General features: G+C 37.2%; 1 protein-coding gene across 1 annotated transcript in view; it reads right to left on the bottom strand.

The window, feature by feature from the left end:
- The window catches only part of LOC121464675 (vomeronasal type-2 receptor 116-like), a 36,481-nt gene extending 18,761 nt beyond the window's left edge, over window positions 1-17,720 (bottom strand). Inside the window, 5 exon segments of the mRNA XM_041677697.1 lie at window positions 3,467-3,694; window positions 5,452-6,264; window positions 7,526-7,811; window positions 17,324-17,517; window positions 17,631-17,720. Coding sequence (XP_041533631.1) covers window positions 3,467-3,694; window positions 5,452-6,264; window positions 7,526-7,811; window positions 17,324-17,517; window positions 17,631-17,720 — 1,611 coding nt within the window.
- Between the last annotated feature and the right edge of the window lie 6,211 nt (window positions 17,721-23,931).

The raw sequence follows: 23,931 nt of genomic DNA, 5'->3' as shown, positions 1-23,931 counted from the left end.
ACCATATCAGCTGGCTTGCAAACAAGAAGCCAGCCTTTTAAAGAATGTTTTAAGTTAACAACTTGCAGACCCCAGGGAACACACAATTGTGAACATTCACAACCATCACAACTGTGGCTGAAGACTGTTCATGCCGTTCTTCTGAAAAGAGATCACAAAAGCAGTATAGTTCAAAATAAAAGGTTTTAAACAAAAGTATTGGCGTATGCACAATTTCTCCACCAATTTGTGTGTCAACCATTTAGATAACTTTTCCACTTGAAAAAAAATACAACAGAAAACCGGACACCATGTTTCACTACATCAGTTAATATTCACAATTACAGCAGCTACAGCTCAGGGTCAACACCAGCAATGCTGCCCAGGGCCAGTTTATACTGAAATTAAGTTCTTTACACCACGGAAATGGTTGTCCACAACCACTGGCTAGTGGACATATGAACTAAAAGTCCAGTTTGGGGAGGAACAAAAGCTGCTCCAATCATCTGCTCTGCTGCTTCTCTTCCTCAATTCTTCTGTTTCTATCTTTTGCTTCCCTAGCTTGTGGTCACAACCATTCACTCTGATTCACATTTCCCATGAAAGAGGGTTTGGCCATTGATGACTAGTCACAGCTTCTGCTGGCTCCATCACATATTGATATTCTATAGACACTGAAATACTATCCATTACTGTGACTTTCACCCTTGACTCCTAATGCTCAGAATAATGCCATGTTCTCTTCTTTGAAATGCTAGTGATAATATTGTTTAGCATTTTCTTCAACTGCCTTATTTAACCACATTAATCATATTAACCACTACACTTCTATCACAATTTTAGTTTATTAATATTTTTAATTTTTGTATATTCAAGCATATGTTTCTATTCTTCCCTTAGACATGCTTCTTGCCATGATTTAGACACAGTTTTTGTCTCATAAATATCTAGGTATGTGGGGCTAGAGATTTGGCTCAGCAATTATGAATTTATATATGTTCCACAGAGAAACGTGAGTTCAGCTCCCAGCGCACAAATTAGGTAGCTCATAAAAATCACTTATGAAGATGATTTGAAAAAAAATCCATAATACCTTCTTTATGAAAACTATGGACATGTTATCTTAAAAGGAGGGATTTAATGGGGTGGTGATGGCACATGTCTTTAATCTCAGCACTTATGAGACAGAGGCAAGTGGATCTCTGTGAGTTTCAGATCAGCCTGTTCTACAGGAGCTAGTTCCAAAACTGGCTCCAAAGCTACAGAGAAACCCTGTTTTGAAAACAAAAACAGCAAAAGAGGGCTGTATTGAGCATCATCATGCTTATATAAAAATGTGTATGATTGTGTGCCCATGTGTGTGACTTCACACAGAAACACCCAGACACATACTTGTATACATAGCAATTACTGCTGTCTAGGAGAACAGCTTCAAGAAGCACAAGTCTTTGAAGGAATCCATGGAGTCAGTGATGTTAACCTTTTCTATCTGAGAGGGGTTAGAGAAAAAGGCACTCACAAGCTCTCTTAATGTTTTTCTTCTTTATTCCTTCTCTTCTTTATTGTTTCTCTTAATTTTCTCTCTCCTATCTCATGTTGTTTTACAGAACTTATATCCCAACAGAATCTTCCAGGCAGTGCAAGAATCAAAACAGTTACATTCCACTTTTTAAGTAAATGGTTATAAGTAAAAGATACTTTTCATCTCCCTCACATGATTGAACATTTTATGCATTACAGAGAAAAAACAAATCATCCCAAGAACCCACATACATTCATACTCAAGCAACTTGTTACAGATTAAGCGCGCACAGAAACCAAAGTGTTTTAGTCAGGTCTTTTACTATCACGCTGTATTTTGTAGTTACAAATAGAGGGCCAATTACTTTATTACTCATCTTGGAAGATAATTTTATAAGAAATCTTAAAGAAATTAGAAATGAAAACTTATAGATATAAAAAAGAATCAGTCAGCTTTACCTAAACTCTTTAGGATATATAAAGATGTAGGAATAATTTTTTTACATCAGTACATTGAGGACAGAAATGTGTATAAGTAATTCACAACCATCACCTTTGGTCATCAACCAAACCTAAAAAGTAGAGTATGTCAGCCAGTAATAATTGGGTTGCTTTGTTCTTGCTCCATGACATTAAAGAGTTCCACATTCAACTATTCCAGTATGTGCCTTTCAAAAACTTTAAATTGTCATCTTGGGGTTTTTACCTCAAAGTTATTTAACAAAAAATCTTAGTCTAACTTTGTTATTTTTAAAGCTTTGTTTCAGCTGTGATGTACTTCAAGACCTATGAACATCTCCCAATATTAAGATTAAAATTATTTAAACTATCTGGGCTAATGCGACTCAATTGCTAGTCATTAACATGAACTATAATCTGTGCAGCCCCTTTGGTGAGACTCACAGACCCTGTCTGTGAAACATATCCTTGTATTTATTTTCATTCATCAAAACTCTGTATAAGTTATCATCATCATCATCATCATCATCATCATCATCATCATCACATTAGGCAGTAAAGCTTAGGGAGGGGTAATCTTCTTGACAGTCCACAGGTAAAAGTACCCACTAGAACAGGTGGTTTCCAAGAAATAAACACACTATATTACAGACAGTGGAGATTTCTTACATCTGCTCACATCATGCTAGATACCAGAGAAACAGAGTAGCAGCAAACGTGTATATACATAGCAGAAGTAAAATCATTCCAGTGTCTGTAGTCCCATGGCCTTGCCTAAATGAGATTGGCCCATCAGAGGATTCACTTCTGGTGAACTGACCCCTGGAACTTCAACTGAAACTCTCTGCTCCTCTGGCATGGGCAATGGCAAGTCACAAATAGTGACTTATTCATTTATTGCAACATGAATGAACACACACAAATTCAAATTCAATTCAAACGAATTCTAACTACAGGGATTAGTTAAAAATATGTGAGTGCTTGTATGTCTATGTACAGGTACATATACAAGTATATGCATAAATACCAAGGTCAAACACAAAAGACTGATTTAATTCTAAATTAAAGACATGAAACAGATCTAAAGAGATGGGTCAGTATTTAATATGCTTGCCACATAAGTATGAGGTCCTGAATTTGAATTTGATCATTCAGAAGGGTATATTTAGGCACAGAACTTTATGGCTCTATTCTCAATATGGTGGTCATAAAGACAGGAAGAAAGCATGGGGTACACTTCTCCAGAGTACAGTTAAGTCAGAAATCAGGGAGTTCAGTTACAGATTCTGTTTATAATAAAATGGAGAAAAACTGAGGAAGGTAATCAGGGCTGACTGTCCCCACAATAGACACATGCACTAACACGTAAGCACATTCATACAGTACACAGCAGAACTAAGAACTTCGAATATAAACATCACTTGAAATTTCAAAGAGACATCACACAACCAATCTCATGACTCTTCAGATACTTCTTGACATATTAATGACTGAAATTTTGCCAGACCTGATTGAAGTTGCTTGGCCATTTGATCAGAACTTCATTGATGAACAAGTCTTGATCTTGTAGACTTTTGGAGACAAACTCTCCTACTTTAACTAGAAATGGAAAATGATTAGCATTTGTCTTAATGTTTTGTATATCATACTTTTCCATATGATTCTTGCACTCTTCAAAGCATATCTGGTCTCCAGCAGTGTTTGTAAATTGGAGTTTCCTCAGAAATGGATGAAGCTGGAGAGAAAAATCATCTGGATATGAATGGTGCATACAAATTTCTCACTGATGGTCCCTAAGAGCAATCCTTTCTCTCTTCCTACTCTGACTTTCTGTTTGAAGAAGCTTCATTTGAATAATTGTCTCCAAGTTGTTCCAATAAGATGAACTTTTATCTCCATGAAATTAATGTAGGAGCAGCTGAACCCGAGTATGGTACATATATGTGTGTATGATTGGGTATATAAGTATCCATGTAGATATAAAGAGTATCATGATGTGATAATATTAGCAGCTGTTTATGCAAAGCTCCAAGTTCATGAAAATATATATATTAAATGTACATAAATTTTGTGTGTCTTTATAATTCAGGAAAAAGAAAATAGACCCCCTGCCAGCCTCCATTCCTCCTTGATTTGATTTGGACCACAGCATTTGACTTTCAACTTTGATATGAACAATATTGGAGACAAAATTAAAATCCAAATGTTACATGCTATAGCTAAATTTAAAAAAAAAATTTCTTTGTAGTTTTAGATTTTGTTTAGTTTAGTTTATGAGTTTCCTTACTTCATATATGTATGTGTACTACGCATGTGACTGATGGCACTGGAGGACAGAAGATGGTGCTGGATCTCCAGGAATGGAAAAAATGCAAGCCTGTTATGTAGACACTAGGAACTGAAACTGGGTCTTCTTAATTGCAGCAAGTATATCTAACCACTTAGCCATCTCTGACCCCTATATTTGTTCTAGTTTTATTTCTGTTCAATGCCTATAGGCATTTATATATATCAACTGCATCCCTGATGCCTGAAAAGGACAAAAGTTTGTGTCATATTTTTTAGTTCTGGAATTACAGACAGTTGTAAGGTATCATGGATGCTAACAAGCAAATTTGGATTCTCTGGAAGAGAAAGCAAGTCCTTCTAACCACTGTGTCATCCCTTCAACATGATTTAATTATATATTTAAATTAGCACAATGGGTTAATTCTTCAAATTCTGACATTTAATGTTGTGTTATTATCTAATAACCTATTTGAAAGTGAACATCAAGGATCATAAGTATAAGTGAGTCATAAGTTTGAATAAGGGTGTCTTAAAGCCAACCATATCCACTTATCAATAGCAATGGAGGTGTGGCCTCAGTTTACCCTATTTCAGGAGTGGGTAGGAGTTGGGGGTTGGAGATGTTAAAGGGAAACTGTTGCTGGTATGTAAAATGAATTAAAAAATTAAAAAGAATATGGTTAGAATAATTCCCAAAGAGCTAATTAAAATAAAATAATCAAAGAAGGCAAAACAGAGTAAATAATCTGCAAAGAGCAAGTACTTTTTCAGCTACTTTTGAGTTTATGGCAGACTATTTTTATTTCCCATAAGAGTTTCTTCCTATACTCTTGGATCTTTAAATGAAAATTACATTTATATGAATTAGCTGATGTTAGAGATTGTCCCTATGTTTCAATCTGATTATTAAACTTGCCAAATTTAATGTTACTTGCTTTTAGATATCTTACAAAATTTCACCTCATAACTAGGAAAAAATTTGTTAAAATATGTACAAATTTAATATCTTGAACTCAAAACAACCAACTCCAAAATGATGCACCATAATTACAGACACAAACACACCCATTGTGAAAGAACGCCTTTACATTTTATCTAATCTTTTAAGCATAAACTGAGAATATTAAGTGTATTTGACCTCACTGAATTACCTTCTAACAATGTAGGTTCCCAATGCTTCTTTTGCTTATTAGGTAGGCTTACCTGCCAAGGCAGAAGCCAGTCCTGGTTTGCATCTTTGTGAGGTGCTATTTCTGTTTTCTTCAAAAGCAGTTTATGGAGAGCATGGGCCACTGCATACACTGCATTCCATATGGAAAAACTGAGATCAGAAGTGACCATCACAGCAATTTTCTCTTGCTTATTCTTTAGGGATAGATTCAATGGGCAGGGTTTTTCATTTCCAGATAGCCAAAGAGGAGGTGAGCAATTAAAAGTGTTAACCCAGAATTTATGGAAGTAAAGATCACCTGGGTACTGGGATGGCGTAAGTGACTCAAGAAAGTATTTGAAGCCAGGAATATTTCTCTTCTTTGAAAATGAGAAGCTTCCTTCAAAAAAGTTCATCAACTCATTCTGCTTATTGAATCCAGATTCTAAGTAAACTAAATGGGGTTTTGCCATGATCCACACCTTTCTTATGATTGACATGATTCCATTTCGAATGCATAAAAGCTTCAATTCATTCATATCACCATAGAATACATTTACATTAACTTGTATATATTGAATGGAATCTACCAACCCAACCTCAGACATCTGAGGTTTCCAATGAGTTGGGATTTTTTCTGTAAAAGCCACACAAATATCTTCTGATGCTATCGCTGCTTTCAAGTCTGAGAGGAACTCCGTGCCTTTCAGATCATCAGATACAACGATACCCACCCACGTCCAGCCAAAATGCAGCAATAAAGAGATCACCCCTTGGGTAAGAGCTGTGTCTTTATGAGATATCTGGTAAAGGGATGGGAATATATCCTTGTCACTTAGAAAAGAATCAAACATTCCATATGTGACCTAAGGAAGTAAAACAAAAAAAAAAGTGATTTTGAATTTGTAGGTATTTGTAATCATCACCATTAGAAAGGAAATGAGTTCATATTCACATAAGAGAATCAGGGAACTGAATATTGGTTAGGAAAATGTCTTCTGTGAGAATAGCTTCTCTCATTCATTTAAATATGGAATGTGGCTTTTGTCAAATACTATGGACTCCCAAGTTACTAACAGTTATGAAGCAGCTAAGAAATGAACAGTATTCTGTTAACAATGTATTTCAAGAACATGATAGAGTAATATTGTTCCAGTTGAAATGGAACAGAGTACTGCCTGTAGAGAAAGACTGCAGAAGTATTACTAAGTGCTTCACTCTGACCACATGACATCATCTACCCTAGGACCTCTAGTGTTAGGAAAGCAAATAACAAATTTTATCATAGATTTTGCTACTCCATTTAGAAAAGAGCATCTATAGGAACATCATCAAGTATTGTTGAATCTTCCTTCTCTTATAATAGATATGACAAAATCATCACACAGTAACTAATGTAAAATTAAAATCTCTGAGAAAGATGGAAATTATTGTGTATATTGTTTTTCTTACATTAGGATGCAATGCATTTATGAGTTGTTTAACCAAGTTATAATAGTGTTACTTTGTCTGGTTTTCTAATCTTGATTATTACTAAGCATAGGGCTCATCTAATGTTTCCTCTGTTTGCAGTGGTGCCTGCTGATGTTTGCTTTGCTTCAGCAGTGCCAGGCAAGAGCAAATTGCGGGTCTATATTTATGTAAGTAGCTGTTTTCTGTCAGTGCTATTCAGAGATCTACTTTTTTGAATGAGAATTAAATTTCTTGGAACATTTTCACTAGTGATGGCCTTGAGAATTGTTCCAAATTTATTTACATGTCCTGGACTTTCTACTCCTTTTTCTGTTAGTCATTGGCCACTGGATGAACTGTGAGATATTTATACTCCAGTTGGGGCAGTTTGTTATCTGTGATGTATTTTGACTTATGAACAGCATTCAGCTTTGAGCTGCCACAACACATCTTGACAATGATTTCAGATAATGCAAAAGTGATCTAAGTGATCCTCTTAGAAAACCACAGTATTTACTGTTTATGTTTTTGCCACACTTTACTGTTGATCATAGCAGGACACAGGTAATTCATTTATTTCTATGTTAATCACTGGTAGTAAACTTAGACAACTATTCTATTTTCTTTTATCAGTTATCCACTTTGACTATGGACACCAAAATTTTATTAACTTACTTGTGGAATTTTGTACAGCCCCAAAAGGGTTTCAATTGCAGCAGAAAATTCAGGCCTGATTCCTGCAATGATTCCAAGAGCATTGTATTGAGTTTTGAATTTGTAGTTCACAATAAACTCACTGCTTCCAGACAGCCACATCAGAGAGCCCTCTAAGGTTCTTTTGTGAGAGTCAAATGTGTTGTACATGTGGAAACCCAAGGTCACATTGGGAAGCAGGTGAGAATCTTTATTGATCTCCTCAATGGCAAAGTAAAAGGTCAGCAAATATTGGTAGTTCTCCCATCTTTCCCTAAACAGGAAGAGCAAAAGGATGAGCACACTCAGGACATTATTCTCAGAAACTCTTTAGCAAATTCAGGAAATTTGGAGACTGAAAATCAGAAAGGCAAAGCTAACCCACTAGAGGTCAGGCAGTGGTCGCACACAATATTAAGCCCAGGATTTGCTAGACAGAGGCAGATGGATCTGCGTGAGTTCAAGGCCACCCTGGTCTATACAAGATCAATGCAGAAACAAATCCAGGTGGAGATGGCCTACAACTTTTATCTCAGTACTAGGGAGTCATATGCCTTTAATCCAGCAATAGAGGGAATATAAAATGAGAGGAGAGAGGCTTAGTCTGTGCTTAGTGTGCTCAGTCAGCAGTCACCCACCCTTGGTAGATGTAAGATTCTCTAATGTCTTGGCTGCTTTTCTTTTCTGGTTGAACTCCAACATCTGACTCTGGGTTTTGCTATTTGTGCTGCATATATGTGTGTAAATGTAAGCATGAGCATAAATGTATGCATGTATGTAAATATATTGAAGTGTAGAAATGTCTATGTGTATAAATGCACACATGTGTATAAACATGTACCTATGCATAACGGCAGGTATGAAAACTCCTAGAAAGTGCTGTGTCTTCAGACTGACTGATTAGAAATTCAGTGACCTGAGGAGATTGGAATGTTGCAGGTCTAGAAGCTTGTTATCTTATTCCAAGGTAATAATAGCACCCTGAAGAGCCATTTATGGGCACCTTTGCAGGTTAACAAATCTCCTATAAGTAATAAATAAAACCCTTTTGGAATTTAGTCTCTTAGTAGAGCACTGGCTTCTGACATCCTAAAAGCAAATATTGAGATGAAGTAGCATCTTGGACTTGTAAGATAACTTTTCCCATTTTGCCTGTCACCTCCTCTCTGATGCTTCCACTAATTGATTGACAGATTTCTTAAATTTTCAGTGAAAAGTTCATGAAACTACCTCGACATTAGAACATGGTATCTGGGATCAACTAAATTTGTGTTCACTTGCCATAGACACACAAATTTGGATCTAGAATAAATTCTCTTTTTTCCTATTTGAGCTAAGGGTTGAGATCTTTTTCCTATGGCACAGAAGAAATATGCAGCACCAAACAATTGATTCCGGTGGTTATATTTATTTATTTATATATATGAGCATTTTCTTCATAGCAATAATTCTAAAACAATGACTTCGAGAGGGAATGGAGCTGGGGAGACAGGATAGAGTTGGACGTAGGATAGGAGTGCAGGAAAATTATGAACAAGAGGATCAGGCAGCAGGTAAGTTAGTCTAGGAAGGCATAAGAAAGTGATTCCAGCCATGGGCAACCACAAACCAAGCTTCTTACCAGAGAATTATCCTGGAGTTTAAATGAAACCTCTGAGCCTGAGACCAGGAGGAGGGTAAAAATACAGAAATGTGAATCTGTTGGTCATTGCAGTGAAGCACATGACCATGAGTTTCCTGTGGTCTGTCTTCGAGCCACACACAAGCCCCCTTGTCTGGTGACTAACAACCAAAAGCTTTTCAAGTGTCAGGACCTTTACTGTTCTCAAATCTTCCCAGTCTCAAACCACTATGGAGACACCCTCCAACTGAAATCAACCATAGTAGCATGGCCTGGGTTTACCTCAGAGAGTGAGAGAATCCATCTAGCACTCAGAATTCACAATTCAATATGTCTACAGAACTCTGATGTTCAAAGTGAGAAAATGGGTCCTATTAACACAGGCTGGTCGACATTAGACCTTCATAAAATAGAAACTCAGGTACAACTTCAACCAAAGAAAAGGGAAGAGTCCACACTGTCAGTTGACCTCCCTCCATATGTACATCTGGAATCTGCAATGACTGAGAACAGGGAGAGGCCTTTCTGTTATACTTCATCTTCCTTTCTGTATTTTAAAATTTGATTCAAATTTTCTTCACTATATTTAGTAGAGTAGGTATGTTTTCATTACATGAGACTATCTTGCATGCATAGAGTGTGCTTTTATCAAATATGCACCAACTCTCACCATCCATGAATTTTAGCAGGTAGAAATAAAGTTTTCACGTCAGCCTCAACTTGATTTCTCCGTGTCCTATGACTTGACTATGTGATGTTCTATTAAACAGATCCTACCATCAAATTCTGTAGGGTAACCAAGAACAGTGGAAATAGCTTGTAGTGTCTGAGTGTACATGGACAACATTCACAAATGATTTAAAACAGGTAACCCATACCTAGCACGGGGCATTGCATTTAATGGTCCACGGTATCTGGGAGAGGCATTACCCCCCAACTATAAAATAACTCCATTTAAATGAGTTTTAGGTGTATATATTTTAGGAAAGAGACTACAGTCGTATATTTCCGTTAGGTTTTCTGCAAGGTCTTAATGTTAGTTATTCATCAACACCCTCTCTCCACTGGGCTCTCCCATCATTCCTCACATAACACTTTCTGCTCCAGTATTTCCAATTTCTGCTTTGCATCACATGTATTCTATTCCCCAAATAGTGAAATCTCAACTCGTTTGCACCTTTTATTTTAGTGATATATATGTGTACTCCAGTTAAGTAGGGATACATGAAAATTCAAAACTAGAATCTGCATACAAGCACATTTAGCATTGTCTTATTATATCTGCATTACCTCATTTAAACTGGTCATTATAGCTCCAATCATTGCATGCATAGTTCATAATTCTATTTGTGTTTTCAGATGAATGAAATTTAATTGTGTACATGCATCACAGTTTCAATATCCATTCATCAGTTGGTGGATATCTAGGCATATTCAATTTCAAGGCTATTGTGAATAGAACGACAATGAAAATGATCAAGAATTTTTATAGTCAGATATGCAGTACTTTTGGTATATTTCCAGGATTGATAGACATAGTTGATAATGCAGATATCTTTCCATACTTCTAGAAATCCTTAACACAAATTTCCATAGGACCTACATCAGTTTGTGTTCCATTTTACCCACATAAATGTCAGCATTTATTATAATTTATGTTCCTTGGTAAAATGAAAGCTCAACGAAGCTGTAATTAATATTTCACTGATTGCAAAGCAGATTGAACATCTTTTAACTCTTTCTCTGTCATTTATATTTCATCTGTTCTGAACACCTAGTTTAGTTCCTTATGTTTTAAATTGGGTTGCTTGATTTTAATCGATATTTAAGTAAGTGTCAGTTGACAAGACCTTGGGATCTCCAGTTTCTGTTATCTCAGTTCTCTGATTTTGGATTAAGTGAGAACATTTGAGATGTAATCTTGAAGCCATTCCTTATTGCTGGGTGAATTGGTTATTCGGTTTTTGTAGTCTGTGCATGAGTGCATGAGGCAGCTTTTCTTGCCATATTGGGCATGATTACGTGGAAACACGTGTTGATCTTTTGTGATTTGGGATATTTTCCTTGACAGATTTCTTAATACACTTGGGAAAAACGAGAAACTTACCCTTCTCTCTCCTATCCTTGTTCTCCCTCCCAGTGTGTTCTCTACTTACTCAAAGAACTTGCTATGCATACTCCTCATGTACAGTATTCAAATCTCTTTTATGTCTCAGACTTAGAGATTCCAATATTCCAAGCTGTTTTATTGTAAATAGTTTGACTTCACAATAGCTCCATGACCAAAGATGACATATTGGATTTCCAAATACTCATTCACTGAGGGTGGGAGTGCAAACGTGTACACCCACTTTGGAAATCAGTATGGTGGTTTCTCAGACTGGAAATCAATCTACCTCAAGACCCAACATTACCAATCTTGGGCATATACACAAAGGTTGTTCAATCATACCACAAGGACAATTGTTCAACTAAGTTCATAGTAGCATTAGTCACATAGCCAGAACCTGTAATCAAGCTAGATGCCCCTCAAATGAAAAATGGATGAAAGAAATGGTGGTACAATTACAGAATAGAGTATTAATCTCTTATAAAAACAGTGACATCATGAAATTTGCAGGCAAATGAGTGGAACTAGAAAAGAATTATCCTGAGTGAGATAACCAAGACCCAGAAAGACAAACACAGTATATACTCACTCATAAGTGAATATTGGTTGTAAAGCAAACAATAATCATGCAATAATTCGTGGCCCCAGAGAGGCTAGGTAACAAGAAGGGCCCTAAAGGAGATGCACAGATCTCCCTAGAAAGAAGAAATAGATGAGATCTACTGGGCAAATTAAGGGTAGAGGGGTAGAGGAGAAGATATAGGGGATGGGAACATGAGGTACCGTGATGTTCGAATTGGTGGAGGGACAGAGAGGGAAAGCAATGAAAGAGATAACTTGATAGAGGTAGCCCTTATGGGGTTACAGAGAAAGCTAGCATTAGGGAAATTTCCAGGAATCTATAGCATTACTCTAGCTAAAAATCCTTGAAATAGTGAAGATGGTATCTGAACTGGCCTTCTTCTATAAACAGTTTGGTGCTACCCTCACTGCTCCCAGAGGGCCTTCATCCAGTAACGAATAGAAGCAGATGTAGAAATCCACAGTCAAACACTGGGTCCAACTGAGGAATCCAGTTAAAAAGAGGGATGAGGGATTATTAGAGCATGAAGGGCAAGGACATAATGGGAAAACCCACAGACACAGCTGATCTTAGCTCCTGGAAGCACACAGACTCTGGACTGACAGCTGGTGTGTCTACATGAGGCCCTCTCTTTGTGGGTGACAGTGTAACTTGGTCTGTTTGTGGAGCCCCTGGTAATGGGACTAGGATCTGTCACTTGCTCATGAGGGGGCTTTTTGAAGTACATTCACTATGGTGATATTCCTTCCTTAGTTTTGTTGCAGGGGAGTTGTTTGGTCCTTTTTTAACTTGATGTCCCAGGTTTTGTGAACTCCACATAGGAAGACTTATTGAAAGATAAGGAGTGGTTGGGGGATCCGGAGAGGGTAGAGATGAGGTGCAGTGGGAGGAGGGAAGTGAGGGGGATCTGTGGTTGGTATGAAAACTGAATAGAAAATTTAAAATAAAAATAAAATGAAAATAAAACAAAGTTGTAAACTATAGAAGATAATTAAGACATGCAAGTTACAATACCTTACTTCAAACTCTACTACAAAGCTACAATACGGAAAATAACCTGGTATTGGCATAAAAACAGGCAGGAGGACCAATGAAACCAAATTGAAGACCTACATATTAATCCACACACCTTTGAACACATGATTTTTGACAAAGAAGCAAAAAATATTGAATGAAAAAAGGAAAGCATATTTAACAAATGGTGCCTGCATAACTGGATATCAACATGTATAATAATGAAAATAGAGCCATATCTATCACCATGCACAAAACTCAAGTTCAAATGTATGAAAGAACTCAACATAAAGACAACCACACTGAACCTTATAGAAGAGAAAGTGAAAAGCACACTTGAATGCAATGGCACTGGAGACCACTTTCTAAATATAACTCCAGCATCACAGACATTGAGAGAAGCAATTAATAAATGGGACCTCCTGAAACTGAAGAGCTTCTGTAAAGCAAGGCACACAGTCAACAAGACAAAATGACAGCCTACAGAAAGGGAAAAGGACCTTCACTAACCCCACATCAGACAGAGGTCTGATCTAAATATACAAAGAACACAAGAAATTGGTCATCAAAAGAACAAACAATCAAACAAAAATATGAAATACAGATCTAAACAGAGAACTCTCAACAGAGGAATCTAAAATGGCTGAACGACACTTAGGAAAATGTTCAACATCCTTAGTCATCAGAGAAATGTAAAACAAAACAACTCTGACATTCCATCTTACCTATAAGAATGGCCAAGGTCAAAACCACTGATGACAACTTGTGCTGGACAAATTGTGGGGCAAAGGGAACACTCCTGCATTGCTGGTGTAAATGCAAGCTGGTAAAGCCCTTTTGGGTGTCAGTGTGGTGATTTCTCAGAAAATTAGGAAACAACCTTCTTCAAGACCCAGTAATATCACTTTTGGGCATATATCCAAAGGATGTTCAGCCGTGGCACAAGTACACGTGCTCAGCTATGTTCATAGTAATATTGTTTGTCATAGCCAGGACCTGGCAAAACCTAAATGCCCTTTGACAAAAGAATGGATAAGGAAAATGTGGTACATTTACACAATGGAGTACTACACAGCAGAAAAAAATAATGGCATCTTAAATTTTGCAGGCAAACGGATGGAGCTAGAAAACATCATTTTGAGTGAAATAACCTCGACCCAGAAAGACAATTATCATATGTACTCACTCATAAGTGGTTTTTAAACATAAAGCAAAGAAAACCAGCCCACATATCACAATCCCAGAGGACCTAAACAACATGAGGACCCTAAAAGAGACATACATAGATCTAATCTACATGGCTACTAGAAAAAGACAAGATCTCCTGAGTAAATTGGGAGCATGGGGACCTTGGGAGAAAGTTGAAGGATAGGGGAAAGGCAGGTAGGGGAAGTGAGAAAATGGTAGAGCTTAATAAAAATTAAAAATCAAAAAAGACATGCAAGTTAATGATAGGACACTTTATAAACAATCAAACTTTTTAATGTGCTCAGAGTGATGCTCTTCATTATGATGAGTACAAATGAAATGAGGGCAATCTTTAGCCTTCTGGATATTCTATCAAGGGCAAGCCTGAAGCAAATAACCAATAATAAATAAAGTCTGTCTGAAGGTGTAAATAATAAATTATATGATGTCCCTCAATGCCCTCAGAGAAATCTGCTGAAAATGGAATTTAAGTTACTCAGTGAAAAAGGCTTCCCATGATAGACAAAAATACCAGCTTCTACAATCAGCAGCTGAGACTATCCACAAACATAGCAGAAACAGACTCCACTTGAATCTTACCTTAGCTCTGAAAATTTGGACATCTGGGCTAATAACTGGCACATGCTTCACCCACCACCAGGTCCTTGCCAGAGTGTAGGAACTATTGGACTGAACGTCATATTCTGCCTGGCCAAACAAGGTTAGTTTTCTCAAGTTTCTCCTCTATAGTAAATCCCCATAGTTCTGATGGTTGAAGACTGATGCTGCCCGTTTGCTGCCATAGCTTAAATAGTGTCTTGAGTGATATTCAAAGAGTGACAACCTCTGCTTCCAAAAATGTCATTGAGAACACTATGGAGGAACCCAGGCTGGCTGCCCAGGTATCTGGTGAAGTCTCTGTCATTTTTCCAGATATAAATGCAACTTAGATTATATTTCCTGTTCATATTTATCCTTCTCAGATCTCAGATGGTGTTGCTAAAAAATTGTAGCTTTATAAGTTTAGCATCAATAGGTAGATCTACTCAGCTAATCCAACAAGGTTGCAGCCGCATAGTCAGTACATATCATATTTGAGAATCAGGTCTTTTTTTTTTAAGATAATAGGTCATCTGCTCAAGAAGGCAGACTCACTGGTAGGGTTACCTTGCTGACAGGTATCACACTGAGAAAGACAATCTCACAAAATAGGTTTAAATGAAAACTAAACTGAAGTTACCATGACATTACTAGCAAAATTTTTTTAATATTATTTTATTTAAAAGAACTTCTTTTATTGCTTCCATTAATCAACCATTTATGTACCCTGGTAAAAGATGAGATGGTGCAAAATGGTTTAACATTGATGTAAATTTTGAGAGTTTTCAAATATGTACATGCAAATTATCAAGGTCTGAGGAAGCGATTTAAGGCTTGAGAAAAGGAGATTTCAATATTTAAAAGGAGAAATTGTATTAATCAATGGAGATCTGATAAGCTATTTATTTATCCTTGACAAATATAGATATATTAATGAGTAAAGATCAGATAAGCTTATTTGTCTAGCCTCGCTAAAGCATCATATCAAAGGGCAACATTTTTAATTTAATTTCACTGTTTTCTGAATGTAGATTTATAAGAGGTACTGATTGTGGTGAAAAAATCTCTGATGTTCATATCCAAAGTCTGAACAAAAGAAACAGGGAAAGAGTGTTCATGTTTGTATTCCCCTTTGGGTTCTAAGCTTTTCCTACACCTATATAGAATAAACTATTGCAACTGTTTTTAGACACCGATGAACTACTTTTTCTACAATGAGGATTTCAGTGCAGATCACAGGAAGTGGTCATGGTAAAATATCTAAAACTTTTATCTCTATCTGTGAACTTGAAAATATTAAAAATATTCATGTAAGATTCAGAGTGGAAACTTTTAGCCACCTCTGACAGATCAAACAGACTCGAGATAAGTGTTGTTATCAGTTAATAGTGCAAGCATTTCTGCCTACTGCCTATTCCTGAGGATTTGCTTTCTACATCCCCTGGTCTTGGCACTCCTTCTACCTCCTGTTTTACTGGGTTACTAAAGTTTCCATGCTCTGAATGTATTCCTAATAGTACTTAAAATGACAAATAAATCAGTCATTTCCAGAATTTTCTTTTCACTTACTCTATAACACCACAAATACCTAGAGGCCTAGAAGGGTGATTCCTGCTCACAGAGAAGTACATGGCTTGAACTTTCAAGAAACTACTTCTCAGTAGAGGAACCTCTTATTTTAGAATCAATGTTCAAAAGAACATGGGTAACAATTATAGGAACAACAGGGAAAAACAACAGGAAATCTGAAAACTCAAGTTAAATAACTCCTCCACAATATCATAGGTAACAAACAAATGAAGTCAAAGGTATTCAGAGAGATCAAGTGCCAGATGAGTAAATCGAAAAGTGAAAAGATGAATGACCTAGACGAAAATAAAAACAAGCAAGTGAATTCAACTGGGCATTGAGACAAAACACAATGCTGTACAGGAAGAAAAAGTCAGAGGGGAAAGGAAAAAAGCAGTATATATGTATATGACTCAGTACCAAGAAGACAAATAAAAAAATATAAATACTAATAGGAAATTGAAATTCCTGGAGAAGGGAATAACAAATAGGAATGCTTGAAATAAAAATTACAAAACCTTCAATAAAAACACTGGAAAGTGACTCCAGCAGAACTCACAAAGCAAAAGACAGAGTATCAAGCATGAAGAATGAGAAATTAGTAAGTAATAAACCTGACTACAGTGTCCAAACTCTGATGTCCTTTAAATAGAACCATGTGGGATAGGAGCATATGGGATAGGAGATGCTAAGATATCTATTAGAGACATGGGTATTTAACAGAAACTCTCCAAGTCTGTAGTAAAAAAACAAAACCAAACATATAAACATATGACATTTAGATCCCTACATATATGTAAACAGGGTGGAAACTCTCCTTTTCCTATCTGAATCAGTGTGTGTAAAAATAATATAAGCTAACCATAGAATCACAGCATGGACAGACACAAAATTTAGTGATTTCACTCTTTTTTTCACTAACTGACTAGAAAAATGAAGAAGAGGAATACAATGGGCTGTAGTAGCTTAATGAAAGAATAAAATTTGCAACTGAGTTTTACATTTTTGTGTTTATAATTCATTATTCTTAAAGGAGTTACATGTGTACATGGAGCATGAACTGTCATGTAGCCAGAATACCATCAGCACAGTCACACAAGTACTTACGAATTGATATTGAATAATAGATCCGGTTTGCTATCAAAAAATACCTTGGTTTCTCGAAATAGTTCTACTGTGTAATAAATTGGAATAAAAGCACCTAGAATTATGTCAGCCATCATAAAGGTGCTGGACATCCTGTATTCAGAATAGTCCCGTTGACATGTTTCTGCTAATGTAAACAAAGACTGCAGGAATAGGAAGAAGAGAAGCAAAGAAATGGACATGTCAGGTCTGCACGGAGACAATGCCCTGCAGTTAGGATGAACCAAGGAGATTATTGACTTAGGTCATGGAACACCTCATCAGTATCACAGAAGACTCTGTTAGCTACAAATGGTTCCCGATGTTGCATCAGTCTCTCAGGCTGCACATAGCCTATGGTTGTCATGCCAGGCATGAGCACTGACAGAAACAAAGTCCAGACAACTGAGCGTAAGTTGGAGTGTTCAGATTCCCCTCTAAATGTAACCAGTGTTGTCCTGAATGCACTGGCTTTTCTTGCTTATATTTCCCTCTCATGCTCTGGGGATCTCATAGAACTAGGACACTGCACCTGTACCCTCTATGTTTTGAAAAACATACTTGTTTTTTTTCCTATTCCCTCAACTCTGTAATTTCATAATCAACCACAGTTGACTTTGGAAAGCACCATTACTTGAGACATAACTGTATGTCACAGAAATTCTGCTTGTATGTTTTGGATTGCTATTTTGGATGACCCATAGCAAAAGAATGAGAAAAAGTGAGAAAAAGCCATAGCTGGACCACACAAAGCATTCAGTTGCAATATTCCATACAATGGTTTCACAAGAGGAAGAAGTGGTGATATCAGTTTTTAGTGTCTGTTATCCAGAAACACAATAACCTTGCATCTGTCTTGACCACCTTGTCTGCTCTCTCATCCTTGTAGCAATAAGTCTGAAGATGTAGAAATGAGTAAGGACATTCCAGACAAGTATAGAAGATCATTTTTAACCTCAACCATCACGGTGTTAATGTTTCCAACCAGCAAACTCATTGTCTGTACTCTGCTGTTAGTGCACTCTGATACATCCTCTCCCCCCACAAAAAATTCAAAAAACAACTAATAAATAGTAGAATAATACTTCATCTCTTTATTTCTTCCTCTTTTTTCTAATACTACTTATCAGAAATACCCTTGATATATTTCAGAGTTTTGGTATATATTACTGATAATTATAGTATAAAATAAATCAAATTTGTTATTATTTGTATACATGTTACATATAGAACAATAATGTATGAAAAAAGAAGGAATAAATTTTCAAAAGAATAAAGAGGGATACAATGAAATACATGGAGGAAGGAAAGTGCAAGAAAAATCAAATAGTTTTGTCTCAATAAACAAACAATTACATGGATGTCATTCGTGTAGAATCTTACAAAATTTTTGTTATTGGAATCATTAAAATATACACAAAGTACTTTTGAATTGAACAATGTATGTTACTATTATTAGCAGTTCTATACCGAGTTTGAAGAATTTCTTTAAATTATCTGTTTTGTCACTGAAATTTGTTCTTTGACAAGCCATTCCACAATACCCTGATCTCCAGACTCTCACAGTCACCTTTCAAACTTATTTCAGGGGATTGACTCCTTAGGATCCAATTATGGTTGAGGTCAGACAACATTTGATTTCTGCTGATACCTATGTCACTGAATATAATTTCTGCACTGGTGTACATATTCAAAATAAAATATTGTCTTTCTTGAAAAGTTCAGTATCATTCATATGTATGTAGAAACCACATGGCTGGAGCTGCCAACTTCTGCTGCTTTTTGGGAAAAGAACATGGTACCCTCTTCAATTACAACTTTATAATCTTTATGTTTTAAATGGATATCCTAAGGTTGGATATTCTGGACCTTGATATGTAGATGAGGCTACCCTCAAACTCAAAGTTTCACCAGCCTCTGACTTCCAAGTGCTAGGATTAAATATTGGACCAACACACCTAGTTGTAAGCTTTTCTTTAATTGTTTTTCTCAAGTTTAAAACTTAGCTGGGTGGGATCTTGCCCCAAGGTCCATTATTCTTTTCCATTTCTAAATCTGTTTATCTCCTGTTCAGCATGCTCTATTTTAGTAGAAATCCTCATAGGTTTTACCACTAATAACAGAGGAAAAAGCTTATACATGATGTTTAAAGATTTCCTCTGCCAATGGAAATAATCCAAATTATTTTAAAATTCTTCACTTTAACCTCACGCAGACTCTTTGGTCAAGATAAAAGTAACCATATTCTTTATCAAAGTATTACAAGCATGATCTACAGACCACATATTAATATTATTCTCCTCTCTATCATCTTGTGCAAGGCCCCCAAATTTCATCAAATCACATTCATCACCAATGTCTTCCATGCTACTGTTTCTGTGGCTAATTAATTAGTACTTCAAGCTTTCAACTGCAGAAACACAGCTTCCTACAATACAGAGAATATCAAGAGCTAAATGACCAGCTACCTGGTGGATACCCTACTTTCTAGGACCTCCTTAGTGGGGTAAAATCCAAGATCCCTACCCCATCTACCTCAGCTTCTATCGCCAGTCAGCAGGAGAATTTTCTGCAGGAAGGCTGCCTCAATACCAACCCCCCATTCACTGGATCCCACAAGATACACGCCGCATTCCACATGATCATTGCATTAGATACTAAAAAATCACTCACAAAATCCAACACCACTTCATGATGAAGGTCATGGAGAAATCAGGAATACAAGGAACATATCTAAACATATAAAAGCAATATATAGCAAGCTTACAACCAATATCAAATTAAATGGAGAGAAAATCAAATTGATTCCACTAAAATAAGGAACAAGGCAAGGCTGTCTACTCTCTCCATATCTCTTCAATATAGTTTATATAGTTCTGGATAGAGCAATAAGAAAACAAAAGTATATCAAGGGGATTCAAATTAAAAAAAGAAGAAAACAAACTTTTCTTATTTGCCGATGATATAATGGTACATATGAGTAACACCAAAAACTCTACCTGGGAAATCCAACAGCTGATAAATATTTTCAGTAATGTGGCAGGATACAAGATCAGCTCAAAGAAATCAGTAGCTGTAACATGAGGGGCCTGCTTGTTGGAGTTTCTATTCTGCCTGGTACCCTACAGCTGGCAAGTCTCAATTAAAAACACATAGAGTCTGCATTACTTATAAACTGATTGGCCCATTAGCTCAGGCTTCTTTTTAGCTCTTGTAGCTTATATTAACCCATTATTCTTTTATATGTCACCTTTTTCAGTGGGGCATGTCACATGTTGCTTCTTTGGTGGTCTGGGCTTCCTGTTTTCCAGAATACTCCTGTTTTCATCACCCCGCCTCTACTTCCTGCCTGGTCTGTCAGCTTTTATTTAAAACATGATTGACAGAATACAGACAATTCTCCCACACCAAGTAACTCTCCAATATACAAATGAAAAAGAATCTGAAAAGAAATCAGAGAAACATCACCTTTCACACAGTCACTAATAACATAAGATATCTTGGGGCAACACTAACCAAAGAAGTGAAAGACCTATTCAGCAATAACTTTAAGTCTTTTAAGAAAGAAATTGAAGGAGATACCAGAAAATGAAAGGATAACCCATGTTCTTGGATAGGGAGCATCAACATAATAAAAAAGCCAATCCTACCAAAAGCAATCTTTAGATTCAATGCAATCCCCATTAAAATCTTAACACAATTCTCCACAGACCTTGAAAGAACAATACTCAACTTCATATGGAAAAACAAAAACCCAAAATAGCCAAAACAATCCTGCACAGAAAGGAACTTCTGGAGGCATCACCACCATAGACTTCAAGCTCTATTATAGAGCTACATACTGAAAACAGTTTGGTATTGGCATAAAAACAGAGGAGTTGGCCAATGAAACTGAATTAAAGACCTGGATATTAGTCCACACATCTATGAACATATGATTTTTGAAAAGAAGTTAAAATTATACAATGGAGAAAAGGAAGTATCTTCAAGAAACAGTTCAAGTTCAACAAACTGGATGTCAACATGTAGAAGAATGTAAATAGATCCATATCTATCATGATGCACAAAACTCATGGTCAAATGGTTCAAAGACCTCATTGTAAATCAGCCCATACTGAACCTGAGAAAAGAGAAACTGGGAAGTAGTCTTCAATGCATGGGTACAGGAGACCAATTATTAAATATAACCTCAGTAGTACAGACACTGAGAGTAACAGTAAATAAATGGGACCTCCTGAAACTGAGAAGCTTCTGTAAAGCAAAGGACACAGTCAATACAACAAAGGCAGCCTACTGAATGAGAACATCTCCAACATCAGACAGAAGACCAATCCCCCAAATATATAAAGAACTCAAGAGCCTTCTTGAGTTCTCTGCAGGGCCTCCACTCCCTGCATACCTCCTCGTTCTTCCTAGCCCACCCAGCTTCCATCCAGAACCCTCTCCACTTTACCCCACCACCCTCTTTCTGCACATAACATCACCCAGCCCAGCCTGTCTGGGCACTGGGTCCGAATCCTCGGGGCACCCAAGCGGGTGGGAGTCTCTTTGTTTCTATGGTCTGCCTGCACCAAGCAGGGTATGCACTTTGTTTGCCACCTGCCCACCAGCATGGAGGCCTGATCTCTCGGCGCCAGGAGACCCAGCGTTGGGGGGAGTTTCTGGCCCCGCGGTGCCAGCCTGGGAAGGGGAGCTCAGAGGTTCCTTGGCCCCCTATCCCTCTTGAGCTCTCTGCAGGGCCTCCATTCCCTGCATACCGCCTCTTTCTTCCTAGCCCACCCAGCTTCCATCCAGAACCCTCCCCACTGCGGCACCACCGCCCTATTTCTGCACATAACATCACCCAGCCCAGCCTGTCTGGGCACTGGGTCCGAATCCTCGGGGCACCCAAGCGGGTGGGAGTTCCTTTGTTTCTTTGGCCTGCCTGCACCAAGCAGGGTAGGCACTTTGTTTGCCACCTGCCCACCAGCATGGAGGCCTGATCTCTCGGCACCAGGAGACCCAGCATTGGGGATACACAGCGTTGGGGAGAGGCAATGTTGGGGAGAGCCAGCATTGGGTAGGCAAGGAGACCTGATCCGGTAAAGAAGATCCATAAAGGAGCATTTGGAAGAAGAGATGGGTAGACCCCAAGGCAAGAATTCACCCAACAAGCTGAAAAGCAACATGAAGCCATCAGAAACCAGCAACCTCACAACGGGAGGACATGAACACCTTAATCAAGAAGAAGTAGAAAAGATTGACTTCATGAAAGTGATTGACGCCCTTAAACAGCATGTAAAAAACACCATTATAGAAATGGAGGAGAAATATAACAGAAAGTTTGAAGAATTGAATAAATCAGTGAATGATACCATAGAAAACCAAGGAAAAACAATCAAACAGATAATGGAAACGGTGCAAGACTTGAAAACTGAAATGGAGGCAAAGAAGAAAACACAAACAGAGTGCCGGCTGGACATGGAAAATTTAAGTAAACAAACAGAGTCTACAGAAACAAGCATAACCAACAGAGTAAAAGAGTCAGAAGAAAGAATCTCAGATTCTGAAGATACCATAGAGAAAATAAACACACTGATCAAAGAAAACAGCAAGTCCAACAAACTCTCATCACAAAACATTCAGAAAATACGGGACACAATAAAAAGACCAAACCTAAGAATAATAGGAGTAGAAGAAGGAAAAGAAGTGCAGCTCAATGGTCCAGAAAATATATTTAATAAAATTATAGAAGAAAACTTTCCCAACCTAAAAAAAAGATATACCCATGAAGGTTCAAGAAGCATACAGAACACCGAATAGACTGAATCAAAAAAAAAAGAAAAAGAAAAACATCACCTTACCATATAATTGTCAAAACACAAAGCATACAGAATAAGGAAAGAATATTAACAGCTGCAAAGGAAAAAGGCCAAATTACTTATAAAGGTAAACCTATCAGACTTACACTTGACTTCTCCATGGAAACCATGAAAGCCAGAAGGGCCTGGATAGATGTACTTCAGAAACTAAGAGACCATGGATGCAAGCCCAGATTACTATACCCAGCCAAGCTTTCGTTCACTATAAATGGAGAAAATAAAATTTTCCAGGATAAAAACAAATTTAAACAATATGCAGGGACAAGTCCAGCCTTAGAGAAAGTAATAGAAGGAAAATCACTAACCAAGGAGTCCAACAATGACCACAATAACTCAGACATCTAGAGACCCTTAACCAACACAAATCAAAGAAGGGAAACACACAAACTCTACTACTAAAAAAATGACCGGAGTTAACAACCACTGGTCATTAATATCACTTAATGTCAATGGACTCAACTCACATATAAAAAGGCACAGGCTAAGAGATTGGATACGAAAACAGGATCCAACATTCTGCTGTTTACGAGAAACACACCTCAACCACAAAGACAGGCACCTACTCAGAGTAAAGGGCTGGGAAAAGGCTTATCAAGCAAATGGACCTAAGAAACAAGCAGGTGTGGCCATACTAATCTCTAACAAAGTTGACTTCAAACTTAAATCAATCAGAAGAGATGGAGAGGGGCATTTTATACTCATAACAGAAACAGTTCA

Source organism: Microtus oregoni, unplaced genomic scaffold (genome assembly GCF_018167655.1).
Source record: "Microtus oregoni isolate MIOR12 unplaced genomic scaffold, Mior012 000029F_ref0000214, whole genome shotgun sequence".
NCBI lineage: Eukaryota > Metazoa > Chordata > Mammalia > Rodentia > Cricetidae > Microtus > Microtus oregoni.
Note: the sequence above shows the minus strand (reverse complement) of the source record. Positions and strands in the feature narration are given on the sequence as shown.